This window comes from Phoxinus phoxinus (assembly GCF_949152265.1).
Source record: "Phoxinus phoxinus genome assembly, chromosome: 8".
NCBI classification, from domain to species: Eukaryota; Metazoa; Chordata; class Actinopteri; order Cypriniformes; family Leuciscidae; genus Phoxinus; species Phoxinus phoxinus.
Window position 1 is genome coordinate 5,824,831 of NC_136883.1, and position 20,730 is coordinate 5,845,560.

The 20,730-nt window shown below is 37.1% G+C and overlaps 1 protein-coding gene across 4 annotated transcripts in view; it reads left to right on the top strand.

Annotated features, from left to right (window-relative positions):
• Window positions 1-20,730, top strand: part of aplp2 (amyloid beta (A4) precursor-like protein 2) — an 87,918-nt gene that overhangs the window by 44,078 nt on the left and 23,110 nt on the right. For 2 of the 4 annotated variants that reach the window (XM_079621239.1, XM_079621240.1), the window contains exons 2-7: window positions 1,660-1,833; window positions 2,998-3,127; window positions 13,354-13,466; window positions 16,026-16,267; window positions 17,928-18,133; window positions 19,446-19,613. In XM_079621239.1, the coding sequence (XP_079477365.1) occupies window positions 1,660-1,833; window positions 2,998-3,127; window positions 13,354-13,466; window positions 16,026-16,267; window positions 17,928-18,133; window positions 19,446-19,613 (1,033 nt within the window). The remainder of the gene's footprint in view (window positions 1-1,659; window positions 1,834-2,997; window positions 3,128-13,353; window positions 13,467-16,025; window positions 16,268-17,927; window positions 18,134-19,445; window positions 19,614-20,730) is intronic. The other 2 variants (XM_079621242.1, XM_079621241.1) reach the window with 1 other exon arrangement.

Below are 20,730 nucleotides of genomic sequence, written 5' to 3' on the forward strand. Positions count from 1 at the left end.
GGAGTAATGATCCTTAACATTCAAAATTCTTTGCATCACAGGAATAAATTTACATTTTAAAATATATTCAAGTTGAAAATAGTTTTTAAATTATTATAATATTTCACTTTTTCCACTTTTTTATTATTAAAAAAATGCAGCCTTGGTGAGAAAAGTTCTTTCAAAAACATTATAATTATACCAACCACATATATACACACTTGTACAAACATTTACACAAATGTGTTTGAGTAGCATGTCTCAACACAGAAATCCGCTCACTTTGTTTTGCATCTTCACACAAAGTTCAACATGTCTGGGCCGTGACCCGACCTCCCGCACTTCTTCAGGCTGTATCCGTCTTTACACTGCCAAGAAACGACACAAGGTTTGGGGAAAATGCACGCCTCTTTAATTGCCCCGTGATTACTCCAGTTTGTTAACATTTTAGAAGCGTAATCTTACTATTACTCAGGAAGAATCTTTACTTTCATCATAGTTGAGAGATGTTTGTGTAGACCTTTAATGACAGGCCGGGTGTAGCTGCTTCCCGTTTCAGGAAAAGAGGAAGAACATGGTAATGTAAACGAAAGTGTCTCCTATCTACAGGAAGGACAAAAAGGGACGAGAGGAGGGAAACTTCACTGGTTTCACGGGGGTGGGGGATTTTGCTTGATCTAGTGAAACCAGGTTTAGGACTTTTTGGTTATGAAATTAAAAAATACCACCTTCTGTGACCTTAATGGGAAAAATGAATGAGAAACCTGTTTACCAATGCAAAAACATCCTAGATACAAAGTAAAAATCCCAGCCGTCAGGGACTTTTTGGTGTTACCTGAGTAACCTGACCTCTGGTTAGTAAATGTTTAGCAACGGTTTTACTGCTATGAGTTGTGCAGTGAAGTGGGCATCATCAACCTCAGCCGTCGGCAGGAAATGATGCGTTTAGAGGCTGTCGGACATCTTCGTTTTGTGTTCCTGGAGTGTTTTGAGCGATTCAGAGAGTCATCAGGAAGGTCACAGTGTGTGTTTTGAGGCATGAATGTGTGCTGAGAACAAGCATGGATGGGACAGACAAACGCTCAATGCGATCACGCGTGTATAAACAAACTATATCAAATTCAAATCCGTTTGATACGGCAAACGATAACCCTTGAGCACAAGAGATAATATCTGCTTCTATTCGTCCTCATTATGTTTTTTCTGCTGACTCTGGGTAATATCTTTCTTTATTAGAATAGACATATGGGATGGGAACAAATTTCATGTTGGTTTGTTTTGTGGCCATATGCAAGGGTAAAATTTGACAAAAGTATGTATAACATTTTGGCAGATATATGCTTTTTAAAAAGTGTTTTCTGGGAAAATGGACCAAATATATTGGTGAAAAAAGTTTTTTTGTTTTTTTTTAATTACTTTCATATGTGAGAATGGAATCCTCAACTGACTATTAATAGCCAGAATGTGAAAAAAGTTATTGGTTTAATGGGTTTTTTCCCTCTTTGTCTCTGGGTCAAATGACTCATTCAAATGTCATTATAAGAAAACTCATGTGTGATGTTTAGGCCCCCATGAGTGTATTATGGCTGGTCTGAACCTGCTCAACTTTAATTGGCCTATAATAAGAGTGTCCATTGAACTTACCCCTCTTATTCTTTCTCTCACCCGTCTGCTCCCCAGGCACTGGCAGCTAATGCAGGAACAGGATTTGCTGTTGCAGAGCCGCAGATCGCCATGTTTTGTGGCAAACTCAACATGCACATTAACATCCAGACTGGCCGCTGGGAACCGGACCCTTCTGGATCCAAATCCTGCGACGGAACCAAAGAAGGAGTGCTGCAATACTGTCAGGAGGTAAAATAATGACACAGCAGAAATATGTCTATTAAACACATTGCTATTTAGCTGAATTTTTTTCTCTCAAACTTCTTGATAAGGTGTGAAAAGGTTGCTGGTTCAGTCTTTAAAATCTCTTTGAAAATCCAATTTTTTACAATATAATCAATTCCTGATTGATAAAATCTTCCCTTATATCATGTTTCACTTGGAAATTCATGGGTTGAGTTTCACACTGGCTTAAATTTTACCTTTTACTTTTTAATATTTATTAAATTATAATATTATAAATTACATTACTGTTAAAAAGTTTTGGGGTCAGTAAGATATTTTTTAAATATGAAATTAACACTTTTATTCAGCAAAGATGCATTAAATTGATCAAACGTGACAGTAACGTGACGTAAAGGCATTTATAATGTTACAAAATATTTTTGTTTGGGAAAAAAGATTTATCACTGTTTCCATGAAATTATTAGGCAGCAAAAACTCTTCACAACATTAATAGTAATAAGAAATGTTTCTTGATCAGCAAATCTGCATATTAGAACTTCTGAAGGATCATGTGACACTGAAGACTGCAGTGATGATGCTAAAAATGAAACCATCGCTTTAATCAATTACATTTTAAAATAGAAAACAATTATTTTGAAGTAATATTTCAGAATATTACTGCATTTACTATATTTTTGATCAAATAAATGCAGCCTTGGTGAGCAGATAAAAACACTAAAATGTTTACTGACCTCAACAATTTGAACTGTAAACTTAATATCTACAAAAAAAACCCCCACATAAACATACAAATGGAAAATGTTTTTAACTATCTTTACATACTATCTTCAGTCATTGGGTTGTATATTATTGCTGTTGCTGCTTATTTCTGAAAGGAATAATCCTCCAAACACTGTACACTAAAAGATCCTTTTCCACAACTATATTAAAAAACACCATTTGGTTAAAAAATTTCAAATCTCTCATCGGTCATATGGCTGGCTGCAAAAAAGCAATACCCTCCCTGTACATTTTGTGATTGGTTTCCGTCAATGTCCTTTTAATGGATTTCAGGAGAGAGTAAATCTTGAGTTGGTTCCAACACATGAGCAGATGGCGTCAGGAGATTGTGAAGCATGGATCTGCGCTTACAGTTCAGACTGAATCTCTGTGGTCTCTTCCCTTTAGATGTACCCTGAGCTGCAAATCACAAATGTGGTGGAAGCCAACCAGCCAGTCAAGATCGAGAACTGGTGCAAGAAGGACAAGAAACAGTGCAAGGGACACGCTCACATCGTGATCCCCTACAAGTGCTTGGGTAAGTGGTGTTTGATTGACAGCTCTGTTGTCCTTTTTAAACGGGCAATTATCCAGAACGGCTCATGGGGTTAAAGGTGCCATTGTGGAAGTAAGACATCTGAGAACCTAGAACAGCAGTTCAAAGTGACAAGACTAAGATGTTGCAGATCAAATTCAGTCCCTGAACTGGCGCTCAGGTAGCCGTTTGAGGCCTTTTACAAAATATATTGTGATGCTATTCCACTACTTGAGTAGCTACAGTTAAGCTCACAGTTATGGTCGAAGTCTGACACTAATAACGCTGGTCTCAGGGGCCACGTACACACTGTAAAGTTTCAGGAGTGACAACCGGATTTACAACCCTCTTAAGATGAAAATTCTGTCATCACTTAGTCACCCTCAAGTTGTTTCAAACCTGTATGAATTTCTTTCTTCTGCTGAACACAAAGGAAGATATTTTAAAGAATGTCAGTAACCAAACAGTTAACTGGTCCCATTGACTTACATAGTATTTTTTTTTTCCTACTATGGAAGTCAATGGGACCAGTTAACTGTTTGGTTAACGACATTCTTTAAAGGTGCCCTAGAATGTGAAATTGAATTTAACTTGCCATAGTTAAATAACAATAGTTTAGTACATGGACATGACATACAGTGAGTTTCAAACACCATTGTTTTCTCCTTCTTGTTTAAATCTCGTTTTTGAAAAACACCCCTGAAAAACGGGTGAATCTCCACATAACACCTACTGTGACGTAACCGATGGGATCATTAAGATGTACGCCTCCAAATGTTGCATAAGCCAAGCCCTTTCTGTGCTACACAGAACTGCGCTGCGCAGGTGAAGCACACACACACACGCACGCACACAGACACACACGCACGCACGAACGAACGAACGAACGCACATACGCACACACGTGACTGTTAAGTTCGTACTGAAAATAATGAATAAACTTACCACTCCGAAACGTCCATTTGCATTCTACAAACAACCGCTTGTTCCTCAAACTCTGCATCGTCGTCTGAAACCGGCTCAAATATATATGGTTGTACACCGAGTCTCTCCATTTGCACGTCGGACCTGTTTGCTGTGACTCTCTGAGCTCTTGTAATGAGCCCGCAGTGAAAGAGCCAATCAGAGCAGAACTCCTCATTACTATTCATGACCCTTCCAAATAAGGTAAAAACAGACCATTTCATTCTAGGGCCAATTTATACTATCCCTTTAAATGCGAGTAAATCACTCACAAATGTGACCAAATTTCATGAGAGGTAACTAAAACATCTCTTTAATTCGCTCCCTGTGTCGCTTTCTGTCACACACACCGTGAGAGAAAGAGAGAGCACATGCTGGGCTCGTTGACAGAACTGTCACTGTCCCAGTGGGACCAGTGCTGCGTACTCCTGGAAGTTGATAATTTGCACGTGTTTTTAAGCCTTGCCAATTTAAACATTCAAGAACAAGAAGATGCGAAAGATAACTGGCCCGTGCCGTGTGAGAAGTCTGCACAAACTGCACATCCGAAGCACTCCCATAGAATACCGCGTCTGACAGCACTTGAATGCTAAATGAAGCTCTCTTTCACGTCGTCTTGCGCTTGAACGGACAATTTCACACAAAATTATGCCAAAATGTCTGTCTTGGCGAGTATCCTAGTTAACATAGTTGGTTATGTCCTGCTGTTATTCCTGCTGCCTGTGTTTTTAATGTTAGTCAAATGACAAAAGACTCATTAGACAAAATTACTCAGTGCTCTTGACTGAATAACTTTCATAACTTTAAGAATTCATCTATTTAATTTACACAGTGAAGACTATTCAGTGTTATTTTACATTTGAATAGGCTACTTTATTCAATTTCTGTAGCTAATCTGTATCTAAATACAGTTAGATCTCCCTGTAAAACCTGGTAATTTAATTTTTGCCATTAAAATAGCTTTGAATGCTGATACGGCAATAAATAAAACAATCTGAATCTGTAAAACCTGAAAAGCACTGTTTAATTTGAGCTTCGGTGTGTCCGTAGAGAGTTGATTTTAATGCAGGAGTGAGTCCCCTAAATTATCGTTCCGTGTGTGCGCTCACTCATGAAACTGCGATGATTGACACCATGGTAACTATAGCAACGTTCTGCCGTCTCGCATGATTGGAATCCGGTATTCTGACTAAAGTAATATTACAGTTACAATAGACTCGTTGTGATCAGCTACTTTAAGCACAGTCGACTGAGGCACCGTGTTTTGTTCATTCTTAAAGCCTGCTTCACAGAGCGTGCTCGCAGTGTTGCCATATAAGCGGTTTTGGGCTTGTTTAAGCTCGGCTCATACATCGACCGAGTTTATGGAGTTATTAAATTGAGCAGAGGTGGGTCGGGATATTTTAATGGGCTTGTTCTTGTTCACTGATTTTCTTTCAAGATCTGGCAACACAAGATCCCTGTGTCACTTTCCTTGTGATTTCTTGCACAGCAAATACAGACGAGAGATGCATCTCTGATCCACATTATAAAATACGTATTTTAACATGCCTCAGAGTATTTCTCATTCGTTTGTCATTTCTAATATCTCTCGTTGTACACCATTAACAACTAGTTGTTCAGTTCGGTTCCATACACACTGCATAGATTTTTTTGTAAATGACTGAACTGTGTGTGCGCAGAAAAGGATTAAGCACTAAAAGGTGAACTGACAACCGAATTTATCTGTAGTGTACGTGACCAGGAAGGTGGCAGTCGGATGAAAAGCCATTATTGTGTGGAGAACTTTATAGTAATAAAGCAAAATCCCATTTCCCCTTCCAGACAGAGGCTGGTGGAGATCCATTGGGCTGTGAGTGTGTATTGTTGTTTCTCTCCTCAGAGGCGGCTAAAATACATTGCTTTTCCTCCAAGAGTTTTCCCAGCAATTGGCAATGGCAACTTGGTCATTGGGGTGGTTTAAACTGTCAGAGTTTGTAAACTCGCTTTAGTACTCTTTCTTCACTTTTTTTTTTTTTACTTTGCTAACAGCGTGTCCGACCTCAATAACTGGATGTTTGCGATGACATGTACTGTAGTTAACATTAAAACGCATCAGTGGAGAATCTCTGCATAGAAATGGCAAAGAATCTGATCAGAAATTTAGGATACAGTATTTAAGATTTTTTTTTTTATGTTTTGGAAAGCTCAAAAACACAGTAGAAACGTAGTTTTCATATTTTACCAAAATAAAAGTAGGCCTATCAATATGTTTCCAAAAACAGTAGTGTATACTGAATCAAGATATTCAACCCAGTAAACCATTAAGCAGCACTTTAATTTATTTTTGCTGTGGTGCATGCTGGGAAAAAAGTCCAGAAATGCAGAAATCACAACCAAGTGGGGTTCAAAAGTGAGGCCACTTTTAAAACCGAGGTTTCAAAATGTAATTAACTTGAAAAAAGTTTTAATGTTTTAGTATATATATTCTAAAATACTACCGCACTACCGCATTGTGTATTTAATGAAAAATTAAATGGCACTCAATCCCTTATAAAATGTAAGTCATGCAAATACCTTCATAAAAGCTACATGCAGTCTTACTCCAGACAAAAATAAATTCCCACTGTTAATTTTCATAAATTTTCTCAAACAATTAACTGATTCAATCCCCAAATTTCCAATTGTTCTGATCCACATAAGAAAAATAACATTTATCTCATTGCGTCTCAGAGGAAAAGCTGCTGTCCGCTTGTCCGCGCCTTTTCCTCATTTCCTCCCCGTGTTTGTCCCTCTCTCGTAGGAGATGATTGAGTTGTGGCTCTTTGCGGGCTGAAAAAAGCCATTAGCGCTGCCAGCCGACTGTGAAATGGACCGACTGTCAGAGGCTTTCCAAGATGGCTGATTTTTGTTTTTGTGTGTGTGTTTGAGCTGACGCGGCAGCTGTTGACTCGCATCACCTGATGTCGGCTGCCGTTTGATAGACAGGGTCGGGCGGACGACACACTTTCAGTCCAGTGCTTCCTGTGTCTCCTTCCCTGTGAATGACAGCTAGCCAATACAGTCTCTGGGTTTGGAGGAATCTAAAGCTGTTAGTTACCACCACACTGTTCCATCAACAACTTTCTGTACTTAAGTCACCATGGAAACTGTTTTATTGATCTGAAGTGGAGCGTACAAATTGGCTGAAGATAAAAACTGAAAAATTAAACTGCAGCAAAACCCATAGCAAAAGCAGATTTAAAAAAATGTTTTGGATGGTTGCTAGTTTTACTTCTGCCTTTCCACGTCTCTGATTGCTTTAAATAGTAACAGCGAATTTCTCCACAACAAGCCGCATTATTTGAAGTGATTTTAATCATGTCTGTAACACAGATTGTCCACTCTTAGGAAAAAATGGTTTTGACTCAATTTTATTCCAAAAAGGTTCTATATAAGGAGAAATGTTCTAAATTATTGCATAATACTTTCATGTTTAATGGTTATTTAAAAAAAAAAAATTCTGGTGAATTTTTTTAAAAAAGCTGTTTAATTTATAAATTAAAACAATATCCATAAAATGATCCCCTAAAAGTGCTATATATGAAGCGCTTAAAGTTCTATACAAGTCACAGACTACTAATGTTTAATGCAAACCTTTAAACCTAATCAAATGATGAGAAATCATAATATTGATGCTTGCCTTGGCAAACACCACTCAAATGTGGGTGTTTTCTGGCCGCAGTTGGTGATGAGTTCTGCCGCAGTCAAGGACTAGATGTGTTCTGTGTCTGGAAAAGCAGCCTCTAGTGTTTAAGGAGATTTTCCTCTTTAGGTTCATTTGTAACCTTGAATTGATGTCGGAACATCAGCGAGACTCACTCATGTTCGGTCTCACCTTGTGTTCTCACCTCTGCACTCCCTCTGGGGTTTTACCACTGTTATTAATGAGGAGATTTCATTGTGATTCAGCAACATTCTGGCCTCTGGAGTTTAATTAGAGAGAGTGATTTGTTTTGGTATGTAATGCAGTGAAATGGGCAGCTCGTCTGTGTCTCTGTCTTCCACCGCAGTGGAAACCTTAGAGAAATCTGAGAATATGCTGGGGCTTGATCTTTGAGGATTATATTGTCTTTGTACTCTCAAATAGTTGCATCCCTTTTAAAAGTTTCTCTGATGCATTGCATGCTCTTAAAGGAATATTTTACCCCCAAAAGTAAATCAGGTCACACTTTAGATTTGGGTCCAATTCTCGCTATTACCTAACTATTAACTATGACTTTTGCCTCAATAAAATCCTAATGATTTTGCTAATAATGCAAACCTTATAATGCTAATTAATAGTTAGTAAGGTAGTTGTTAAGTTTAGGTATTAATTAGGATTAAGGTATGTGCATTAATGTGTGCTTTAAGTACTAATAAACAGACAATATCCTAGTAATATGCATGCTAACAAGCAACTAGTTATTAGTGAAAATTGGACCCAAAACTAAAGTGTTACTGAAAATGTCATTTCAAACTTGTATAATGTAAGAAAGTATTTAGCAAAATTCTCATACCACTCTTGTCTATACAATGGAAGCATATAGTAGTCAGGAATACAAGTTTTAAAAGAACTATGTATACGTAGTCCATGTAATTTCTGCACTATATTAGAACATTTATATTCTTCAAATTCATAATTGACAGTTTTCAAAGCCATTCGAGTGACTGATAATGTTCAACTCTCCCAATGTACAGTATATACATCTCATAATCACATGCACATTTTCAAACTTAGCGTGCAAAGACGCGAAGTGGCAGCTTTGATATTCGTGAAACCAAATGACCATTGGATCTCGCTGTTCTCAGATCCGTTTGCGTTGAAGTTAAGAGATTGTATCGTATGGAAAAGAGCAAGCGTGATCATTATTCAAAACTTTTCTTTTTATGTTTTACAAAAGTCTTTGTTTGGAATGACAGAAACTACTTTAAAGGGTGACCTGGTTCAACCAAAATATTTACTCTGCCTCATGTCGTTCTAAATCCATAAGTCTTCAAAAGACAAATGATATTTTAATGAAATCTGAAAGAAACATTGATCAACGCACACACATAAAGCACATCAATCATGGTAAAGTGGTCATGTTTCACAATGTCTTTATAAACTTTTTGAAGCATCAATATTTTGGTGGATGGGACTTTAAATGGAGGGACAGAAATCTCAGGTTTCAATAAAATATCTTCATTTGTGCTACGAAGATGAACAAACGCTTCTGGGTTTGGGATGACGTGAGTGAGTAAATGATGACTGAGTTTAAATTTTTTGGGTGAACTATCCTTTTAAAGTTTTTTTTTTTAGTCTGTGTTTCCTTGGTCTTTTTAGTTTGCTTCCTCAAACAAAAGATAAGGAGGGTATATATGACCTCAGTAACTTCATCCGCGAGTGAAATTTCTGGTCTGTTCGACCAATAGCTCTTCACTTTCAAGCACTGGATTGATTTATTACGGCCGAGGTTAACTCCTAATGGGCAGTCAGCAGACGTTTTCCAGTATTTTGTTTGGGTTTGTGTAGTTGCTGAGCGTTTCACTCTTTAGCCTTAATAGCCCTGAATGATACAAATACAAGGTAGTGCTGAGATAAACAGCTCTTTAGCAGGGAGGATTGTGCTACATCAACAGCAGCTCTGCTCCACAGAAACATCAGCAGCGTTCAGCTCTCCGAAGGTTAAACTAGTTCATTTGATGCTAGTGTTTCTGAAAAACAGACACAGATGCGGGCAGATTCCACCCTGGCCGAAGCGTCTCGCCGATACAACCGGAGATAAAATGGAAATAAGACGGGGAAATCGTTTTTAGAGAGATAATACTGCATTTAATGTGTAATAGTCATAAATCTTTGATGTAGGTCTGGAACAGAGCAGGGAAACTGGGCTATAAACTATGAAGTTGAAAGCAGCTGGCCTCAATCCTTTTGTGTCGTTCCTCTTTATAGCATTTTTTTTCTCCCTTTGTCTCTTTCTTACCAACTATAATACGCTTCTTTTCTAGCTTTTGTTGGATCATCTAAGAGCTTTTTGATCATGTCGTGAGCCTGCAGTTTGCCTTCACAAGTCAGGCGCTTAGTCAAATTTATGCACAGTTGTTTAGTATAAAATGGAAAATCTGGGATTACATGGGCGCACAAATGAGTCATTCCACGTGCCGTCCTGCTTTTTGGCATTTGAATGCTTTTTTTATATTCTTTTCATCAGTCAATCTTTTTTTTGTGTCTGACCCAAATAAATTAAATTATGTTTTAAAAGGAATTGTTTATCCAACAATGAAAATTAATTTGTTGTTCATCATCATTGTTCCAAACTAGTATGCAGTTATTTTGTCCACGGAGCATAAACGGATAATTTATTTGAATATGCCAAAATGTGCAGTATAGAAAAGAGCAGTTTTTATCCGTGGTTTCCTCCTTGACACATTTGTTCAAAATGGCCAAAAGTTTTAAACTCAAAAGTTTTTTTTCCACAATAAGATTTTAAACAATGGCAGATAACCATACTTTTGTTTCAGAAATAACTGGATGGAATTTGAAATCTCAAACATAGTGAGGTCAACAATGTATAGTATTGTTTTTAAAATGTATTGTTGTCTACAGGAAAAAACAAAAAAACATGCACAATATAAGCAATATAACATGTAGTAAAACTATCTTTACTTCTATAATTACACTGTTGACCCTTCCCTTACACCCTACCCATACCACCAAACCTGTCCCTAACCTTACCCGTATCCCACATCAATAGCAGCAAAAGTGATTTGCAATACATGAACTCAATAAGTACATTGTACTAGGGCTATAAAAAACAATTAATCGAAAATAACAAGTTTATTTATGTAATTTACACACACACACACACACACGCACACACGCACACACACACACACACACACACACGCGCACACACACACACACACTATATAAACACAAACTTTTATGTTAGATGCAATTAATCAATTTTACAGCCCTACATTGTACCTAGCAATTATTATACTACCAAGTACATAGTTAAAGACACCTAATATAAAGTGTGACTTAAAATGGAATTGGAAATGCACATTAGCATTGTGCTATTTAATAATTAAATTATGCTAAACTAAACATGCTGCAAAATTATGTCATGTGACAACATTGTTGGTTAACATGTTTAACCAACAATCTATTTTTTTGCATAGTATTTTGTAAAAATGTGTATTTCCCATTTCCTCTCTGGTAGTGTTGTGTGTGTGTGTAGAGGCAGAATGCTGCACTTCTCTGCCTCACTGCCTCGCTCTTCACATGATATCAATGCGATACCTCGTTTATTGCAGTCGAGCAGCCCTAGCGCCGCTGTCAGGACTTATTTTCTGCTTTTTCTACTGCAGCTGTAAAATAAATAATGTAATTCCCGAATCACCCACACGGTTTTTCAGCCGAGCAGATTGTGTTGTGAACATTCGGGGTTCAATACAAGTTAAGCTTTATCGACGGCATCTGTGACATGCTGTCGATTGCCACAGACTTGTTTTTGACTCACCCCTCAGCTTGTAAAAACAAGCAGAAAGAGTTTTTTAATGCACTTACAATGGAAACCTATTAAGACGAGGCATAGAGTGCGCTTTTGAATACATAACCACATACTGTAGATGTGCTAGCATGAGACTCCTGTGATTACCTCGTCTGTTCTAACAGACTCTTAAAGCCAGTAAACCATATTATGCTCAAGGGACATTGTAAAGGAAGTTATGATGTTATATCCTGTGATGATCGACAGCTTGTTTTGAATTCCTAACAAACCTCTACCTCTACTTTGATAATTAGGTTAATGTGAATAAGATGCCGTTTTCAGTTATGTAAGGACTGTAGTCGATTCGGTCCCTGAGGGCCGATGGGACGATTTTTTTGCATGTTTGAGTTTTATATACGGTGTGGAGAGGCTTTGGTTTAAACAACCGTGTTCTCTTCTATTTCCAGTTCTTTCTTCCAAACCCTCTCATTTTCCAAAACACTGGCCTTTTCTTTCTCTCCTGTCCGCATTTCCTCTGCTCTCTGGTTTCTGGCTGATTTGGCCCTAGGCCTGTTTTGTGGTAAAGGCTAAATGAGCAGTTTGTCGACAGTCACAATCCTCTTCTATTGTGAACAGACTTCTGGTCATTAAACGATTCGATCTCTCTCTCTCTCTGTCGTTCAGGCTCAGAGGTTGGATTGGCCTCCCAGCTGTCCTGAAATCAGCGCTGTAATAACTCTCCTGCATATGGCACACAATCCCATGCTGGCCTGTCTGATGGCATCTGAGCTCCTCAGCTGTCACTCACTTGCTCACACGCTCCCTTTCCCGATTCATTTATACATTAACTCTTGTTTAGTGCAAATTGATTTCCTTAAAGGCACAGTTCTCCCAAAAAACAATCCTAAAGAATCAAAATAAGATTGGAAAATATCATATATAAGTGATTTTACTAACTGTCTTCATGTGATGTGATTATACAATAACATATAGGTTAATTCAATTTAAAAAAATGTTAACTAAGACTGTAAAATAATAAACTTTAAGTGTAGTTTATCATGTGTTGATTATTGTAATATTGACAAACTCAATTGAGATGAGCATTTCTAAGATTTTTGCATATTTTCTCTTTTACTGGCCAACATTTTTGTGCATTCCTACCAGGGCTGCACGGTTCATTTGAACATTTTGAGCGTTGCTCATTTTCTCATGGGCGAGACAAATTCTCTTTGCAGTCAAAGCAGAGAAAGGGGGAGGTAACGTTTCCCCGTATGACGACATGCGGGGAAGATGTATAAATTACATATACAGTGTCAGGTTTTGCACGGGTAGTCCCACCCAAAACTCACACCATTGGTTGAGCCAGTATTAATATGTCAGATCGCTGGAACAATCAGAGCAATGTTTGTAAGCAACACAGTGTTCACACTACCCAGGAATGCTAAACTTGATATGAGCAAGAATTACACTGTTCTCTTTAAACTTCCTGCTGCTATTTGCTCTCTCTCTGCTGTGGATGGGACGGTCTGTGTGCACGCCAGATCTTTGTTCTGTCTTTTGGTACTGACCAGATGCCTGTTCAGATGCCACTTGCCCTAGTTGTAAAATGCTCATTATAGAATGCAAAAGACCATGTGTTGATGAATTATTGAGCTGTGTTGTTATTTGCTGTCCCGAATGTGCAATTCTGTTTTGTTAGTGGGTGTTAGATGTTTTCTGTTTGCGTTGTACCAGCTGCATGATGTTAAAGCCTCAGCCTTGCCAATAATCTGCGTGTTTGTATGTTTTCAGTTGGGGAATTCGTGAGTGATGTCCTCCTGGTGCCAGAGAAATGTAAATTCTTCCACAAGGAGCGTATGGACATGTGCGTGAGTCATCAGCAGTGGCACGGTGTGGCCAAAGAGGTAAGACATCATAATCACATTATACATGTACTCAACAAGATATGTGTCTGTCCACAATAAACGCGAAGATGCTATGCAAAGCAACAGAATATTTGGCAATGAACATGTTTGAGATTTGATATACAGCTTTTTGAAGTTAGCTTTGGGACCAATGAGATTTGACATACGCAAGAAATATTTAAGATAAATGTATATTTATATTTTTTGCTGGAAGGAGCCGTGTCAGTTTGAAATTGGAATTCGGTAAATTGAATTGCTGAAAGCTCAGTTACAGTCGCCTCATTGAAATTTTCTGTGGTCGTTGGATGTTGTTGCGCTAACTCTCAACTTTTGGTCACAGTGACAAAACTAGGGCCCAGTAAAATATGTTTTTATTTTTTTCCAAAAAATATTTCATTCAAATTTTCTGAATTCTGTTTTAATGGATAAAGTATATTTAGTTATCAATAACATGTCTGATTAATTCAAATCATGACATTTAGAATCAAATGTATATAAATTTAACAAATAAAGTTTTAACTAAGAAAATCTTTTTAGGGCCTTGTAAAATTAGTTTTATTTTTTCCTAAATGTATTTTTTATTCCATTTTAATGGTTTAATAAAATTTTGATAATGAAAAAACACGTCTAATCAATTGAATTCATAAAACTTAACTAACAGTTTAATAATTTATTAAAATGTTTATTAGACAAATTTGCTGCATTCATTTACGCAGAACATATAGAATTCATATTTAAATAGCAGACTTTTCACTCTTTTTTTATATTCACAAACACTAGTCTATATCATGATCTGTTTAGTTTTCAGCCCTACTTTTGATTTATTCATCCAAAATTTGCCAAATTCCATGACATTCTGTGTTATCCTGTAAATTCCATTTTCATGACTGTATTCCAAGATTCTATCCACGTTTTCTACAGTATATTGCTGAAATCAAAGGGCCATACAGAATTTTTTTCAGAACTTTTGCAAACCACCGCAATTTCCCTCTACATCTAATGCTCGCTGAAATTTATGGATTTTCAGTTAGAGACTCGAGTGTCACGTTCTTATTCTCTCTGTCTTTCCTGCTGTATGCTTGAGTCCTGACATTTCACCCTGATAACTGGATAAGCCGTACTGCTGTAATACTGATAATCTCACACACACACACACACACACACACACACACACACACACACACACACACACACACACACACACACACACACACACACACACACACAATTTTATTAACTGTCTTTTCAGTTTCCCTGCTTTTTCACAGTTTTTGGAAGTGACAACTGCATTAATTTGCGTGCATGGGATAAAAGAGTCACTCCTGCTATCCTGAGGTTGCGTTGGTTCACTAACTGGATGTTTTTGATGAGTCGTTAATGTTAAAAACATCAATGGAGAATCTTTGCATAATAAGGAGACAACATTTTGAGACACTACACTACTGATCAAAAATTTTGGTTTAATACTATTTCTCAATATTTTTTTAAGTCTCGCTCACCAAGCAAAAATACAGTTGAATCAACAATATTGTGAAATATTATTACAATTTCAAATAATTTTCCATTTGAATATATTTAAAAATGTAATTAATTCCTGCATTACTCCAGTCTTCAGTGTCACATGATCTTTCAGAAATCATTCTAATTTGCTGATTTGATGCTCAAGAAACATTTCTTATTATTGTCAGTGTTGAAAACAGTTGCGCTTGCTTTTATTTGAAATAGATGTTTTTAGTAACAATAAAAAGGCTTTACTATCACATTTTACAAATTGAATGCATCCTGGCTGAATAATAGAACTGATTTCTTACTGACCCCAAACTTTTAAACAGTAGTACATCCTTCTTCCTAGAAATTAAATAAAAAAATTGTTTATATATTTAATAGTCATCTGGCAATACCTATTTTTGGGGGATAATCTTGAGAATAAATACTTTGCAAATTAAATACACTTTGTCTCATTTTATTTATTATTTTTTCATTTTAACTTTTTAATTTATTTTGATGGGTGAAACCAAAAGATAAGATTCATAACAACTAAGTAAATCTGACATCAGCTTCTCTTTGAGGATCTTGTTGTTCTCGCGTGCAAATAATAAAAGACAGTCCTTATAAACTGTATAGCCAAATCTCTAGCGAGTGACACATTTACCATCATACCTACTACTCGTGAAAACTATAGCAATGTGTAGGCATCTCACAGCTGTCAACATGAGTTTTTGACCATCGCAGATAGATATTGTCTTCACTATCAGTATCTCGAATGAATTTGGATGCAGAATGCTGTAAACTTGGTGTACACAGAATCAAATTTAGCTGCAGTGTGTATGTGGTCAGTTCTTTTCGTACCGTAAATCACTCCGAGCTGCCGTCTTTCATTCTCTGTGTGCGCATTCTGAAAGCATCTCTGTGCGCTGACTCCACCGATCCCGGGACAGACATTTAAGAGATCTGCTGAATTTCTTCGGGCTGTTCTTACACAGCAGACTGGCCTTTCAAACCACATTTGCTCTAATTGAATCGGATTTCTTGACTCTCTCTGTGTCTCTCTCTCTCTAGGCCTGTTCTAAGGGAAACATGGTCCTGCACAGCTACGGTATGCTGCTTCCCTGTGGCATCGATAAGTTCCACGGCACTGAATACGTCTGCTGCCCGTCTTCTCGTCCCGAGGAGCCAGTACCTCCTGCTTCACCCTCAAAAGAGCTTGATGATGAGGATGAAGATGATGAGAATGAGGATGTGGAGGAGCCTGTCATTGAGGATGAGGATGAAGACGAAGATGATGAAGCAGTAGAGGAGAGGTGATGTGGTGTTAGTTGACATGCATGTGGTCTTTCTCAAACTTCTCAGGTTTGGTTTCTTAGTCCAATGTTAGTTTGTGGTTTCGGAGTTAAAGAATATTTATTGACCTTTTAACTATCACAATTTACCTTGCACTATCAACAAGAAAACAATATTAAAATATTTTTGTTTGAATTCGGGTGGCCCGAGCAACGGCGCTATATGCCGGCGCTGCCCACGAGGCTATCAGCGCCAACAAATCATCATTAAACAAAGTCTCTGAGGCTCATTCACAAAACATAATTTTTTTTATTGTCAGTTATTTACGTATCCAAATTTCTGAAATGGGCACAGCCTCTCTGAGCGCCTCCGAGCAAACGCCCCTGCCACACTTATCAAAGGATGATGTATCAGTATGACTGTGACCTGTCGTGTCTTATCATTTGAGAAGTAGTAGCTGAAAAATTGTATGTGTGAGAGCATACGCAGTGTGTGTGTGTTTGTGTAGGATAAATTAGGTTGACCATCTGGATATTTTCGAGTGCCATGCCTTTGACCTCTGACAGCCGTTTGATTCACTTCCATAAATCATAAAACATCCAACCTGTTCTCCTCCCCTCCCTCTGTTTCCTACGTTCTCCTTCCCTCTCATCACATTGTGCTTCTATCAGTTATATGTCATGCCGCCTCAAACTTTTTTCCAGATTTTTCTATGGATAGTTAACCAATTTTTAAAAAAAATTTTTTTTACCAGTGTTATTTTTCTGTCATTGATGTACTATTATAGTTTTTGTAAATATTTTGAATTAGATTTTATATATATGTATCAATATTTCAATATATTGCAGCGTGTAATATAGCTGTTTGTGAATTGTAAACGGTCTGCAAAGTTGTAACATCGAAAGTGCACGATAAGATATTGTCTCCCAAAAGAAAGAATCGACTCTAAACCGCCTGAACAAATCGTTTGTATTTCGAATACGTATAATAGAGGCACTTTAATTTGAAAGTTTTAGCAATTGTTTGCGTTTTTGTAATTTGTATTATTTACATTAAAAATATATAGACATTTTTAATAATTAAATCTTTTTTTAGTTTTAGTTATAGGCTAACACTTTGCAATAAGGTTTCATTTATTAACATTAGTTAAGGTGAATTAAAAATAAACAATACTTCTACAGCATTTATTAGTCTTAGTTTGTGTTAATATCTACATTTACTCCCACGTTGTTAAGAAAAAAAGTTGTATGTTAACATTAGTTGATGTTCTGTGAACTAACATGAACATACACTTTTTTTTTATTAACTAACATTAATAAAGGATAATAAATGCTGTAAAAATGTATTGCTCATTATTAACTTATGTTTGTTAATGCATTAATTAATGTTAATAAATGAGACCTTATTGTAAAGTGTTAACAGTTTGGATAAGTACTTTCAGTATTAAATGGAAATGAGAAATGTTTTCTTGGCAACTAAATAGTCAAATTCTTTTTTCAGATAATCTTTTTTTTTTTCAAGTAATGAAAGTGTTTTTTTATGGTTTAAGTTTTAGTTAACAATAATAACCGTCATTTACTCACCCTCAATTCTTTCCAAACCGGCATGACTTTCCAGTGACCAAAAAAGATTTACTCAATCTTAACTTTTACTCAAAAGTCTTTTTTATCTCGTTTTTAGCGAGCCTGTTGTCATCGAGCCGCCCACTCAGGAGGACACGGCTGAAGAAGAGGAGGATCAGGAGGATGACGGAGATGAAGAGGACTACCACTACGTGTACGAGGATGAAGAGGAGGACCGAGACAGTGAGGAAAAGGATGAGAAGAAAGAGAAAGCTGTCGTCCCCGAGAGCCAGGATGATGACAAAACTCTGCAGGAAGTGGAAGGTCAGTATCACTCTGTTTCCTTTATTTATTTCCTGACTGCCACAATCCGTCCAATTACAGCAACTCGTTTGATGCATATCTCTGGTCCTGTTCACTATAGAGGCTTACAGTTATTGACCTCTTTTACTTTTTTTTTACGTTATATCTGAATTTAAGTATACACTTTATTGTTTGCCATTGTCTGTACACCCTATATAGCGCAACAGTCGGGTTCCAGAAGTAAAAAACTTTGTTTTCTCCATAAATAAATAATTTTTACCAATAATGTATAAAGCTTGCAAGATTAAGTAAAGATGTATTACACTGTTAAAGCCACACGTCAGACACAAACTTTTTTTTAATCTGCATGCTATAGCCATATAATGACATTACTTCGAATCCTGATAAAGATGAATGCACCAATCAGAGAAGTCGCTGTTACCATGGAAACAAAATGATGGTAGGGCACAGCAGTGCCCACTGGTCATGAAACATGTAATCAATTGAATTTCCCTACACTAAACTTGTTATACATTTGTATGCAACTGAATATTTTGCAGTGAAGGTCATTGGTTTTATACTAAAGGGCTGTTCATGCAAGTTTATAAAAATATATAGTTATTTAAGGAAAGCGAAGTCTACACAACAGCTATAACAATGCTAACAAAGTTATATTGCTATAACAATATAACACTGACGAACAATATAATTTTTTTTCCAGCTGATGAATAATAAAAACATTGACAGCCAATCAGAATCTTCATGACTTCAAAGAGCTTGAGCTTAAACAGTCATAACTGCAGTGAGCTTATAATAAACAGAACGTTATTGTCCATTGGTATGGACACTAATGTAGTTATCTATGGAGAAAGTAAAAATACGTCTGGACCCAAGGCCGCTGAAAAAGTGTGCGGCCACTGTTGTGGGTGAACGTGATCTCACCAAGTCCAACATGTTCCTGGATCAACATCTTAGTTGATCCTGGAACAACATTCCAATCAACCAATCAGATTTGAGGGACAAGTTTACAGTTGATGCCAAGTTTAGACTTACAACCATGGTTAGGTGCTTCTACATCAATGTTATTCACCATCATTCCCCTCTGATTTTAGGGAGAAGTTATCGGTACGGTTAGGTTTATGGTTAGGGATAGGGTTAGGACTACATTTTCAGACAGGAATGCTGCTCCAGGATCAACTAAATATGTATCCAGGAACATATCTATCTTGGCAAAATCACGGTGTCCCCCTGTTGCGCTCTATAGTACAAGGGCATTACTGATTGCTGCCCCCGGTGGCTGGAGGCTCTAACTGCGCCTCCCCTCCTGTGTTAGCTGTGTGTTCTCTGGAGGCGGAGACCGGCCCCTGCCGTGCCTCTAAGCCTCGCTGGCACTTCGACATACAGCAGAGGAAGTGTGTGCGCTTCATCTACGGAGGCTGTGCCGGCAACCGCAACAATTTCGACTCGGAGGAGTACTGCATGGCCGTGTGCAAGCGTTTGAGTAAGTCACACTCGTCATCAAGGACTCCGCCCCCTTCTGCTCCACCCTGCTCCTGCTCCTCGCTTTCTCTCACAATACTAACACTATAGTGTACCTAAACAGCCTGCTTTAAACTGTTTTAAATGCAGCCTTTGAAAACTAAACGTCAAATTCTGATCGGATGAGCAGCAGTCACTCATTATAAATGCTCACTGTACGTTTTATATCAATGTCATTTTGATATGTGTTGCTTTACAACCGTGAACACTTTGCAGGCTATTTAACGACTTATTTTATAATTTATTTGCCAGACAATTTGTTTTTCACATTTTAAAAATGATTGATGATTGTCATTATTAATGGGTGTATTATTGTATGTAATATTAAGGTATAATTATTATTACTGTTCTTACTATTATTATTTAGTTACTTTGTATTTAATTAATAATAATAATAATAAAAAATTATATAATATAATTTATTTTAATTTATTTTACATTAATTATTATTATTAATAATAATCATTATTATTATACATTTTCAGGATTCATATTTTTGTTGCATTTTGTTACAGCAAAACATCACCTGAGGCCGTGTGTTAATGAGTTAATCTGATCTAATTGATTCTAATGTTCTTTTCCTGCTTGTGCAGTGCGGTGTCCCATCCCTTTTTACGCCATCTTTGCTTTCGTTTTGTGTCTTATTTTTTATTACTAATCTGCCAATGTATTTGATTTGTGTAGGAGTAGAAGCCATCATCCATGTGTTCTTGTGGCAACATGAACTGATGGGTTTAATATATATATTTTTTTTTAAATCACAGTAACCTTCATGAATCCAGGGTTCTCCTGTCCTCTTATTAGTATAGATGCTGTAGACTGTTCTAATCAATATGCATGTCTGATTTCGCCTTTTGTGCACAGCCTTATGGGAAGTCAAGTCGGCCTTGTCATCTGTATACTAAGGAAAACTGATTTTAGCTCATATCTTGATCATAGCGTGCTGAGTTGTGCAGTAACTCTTAAGATAAATGCTAAGGGGGAGCAGTTCTGTCAAAAGAGCGCTTTTCAGAGGACAGGATGAAAGGAATGGGAAATGAAGGACTGTCTGGTTCTCTTAGAATCAGGGGAATTACAAA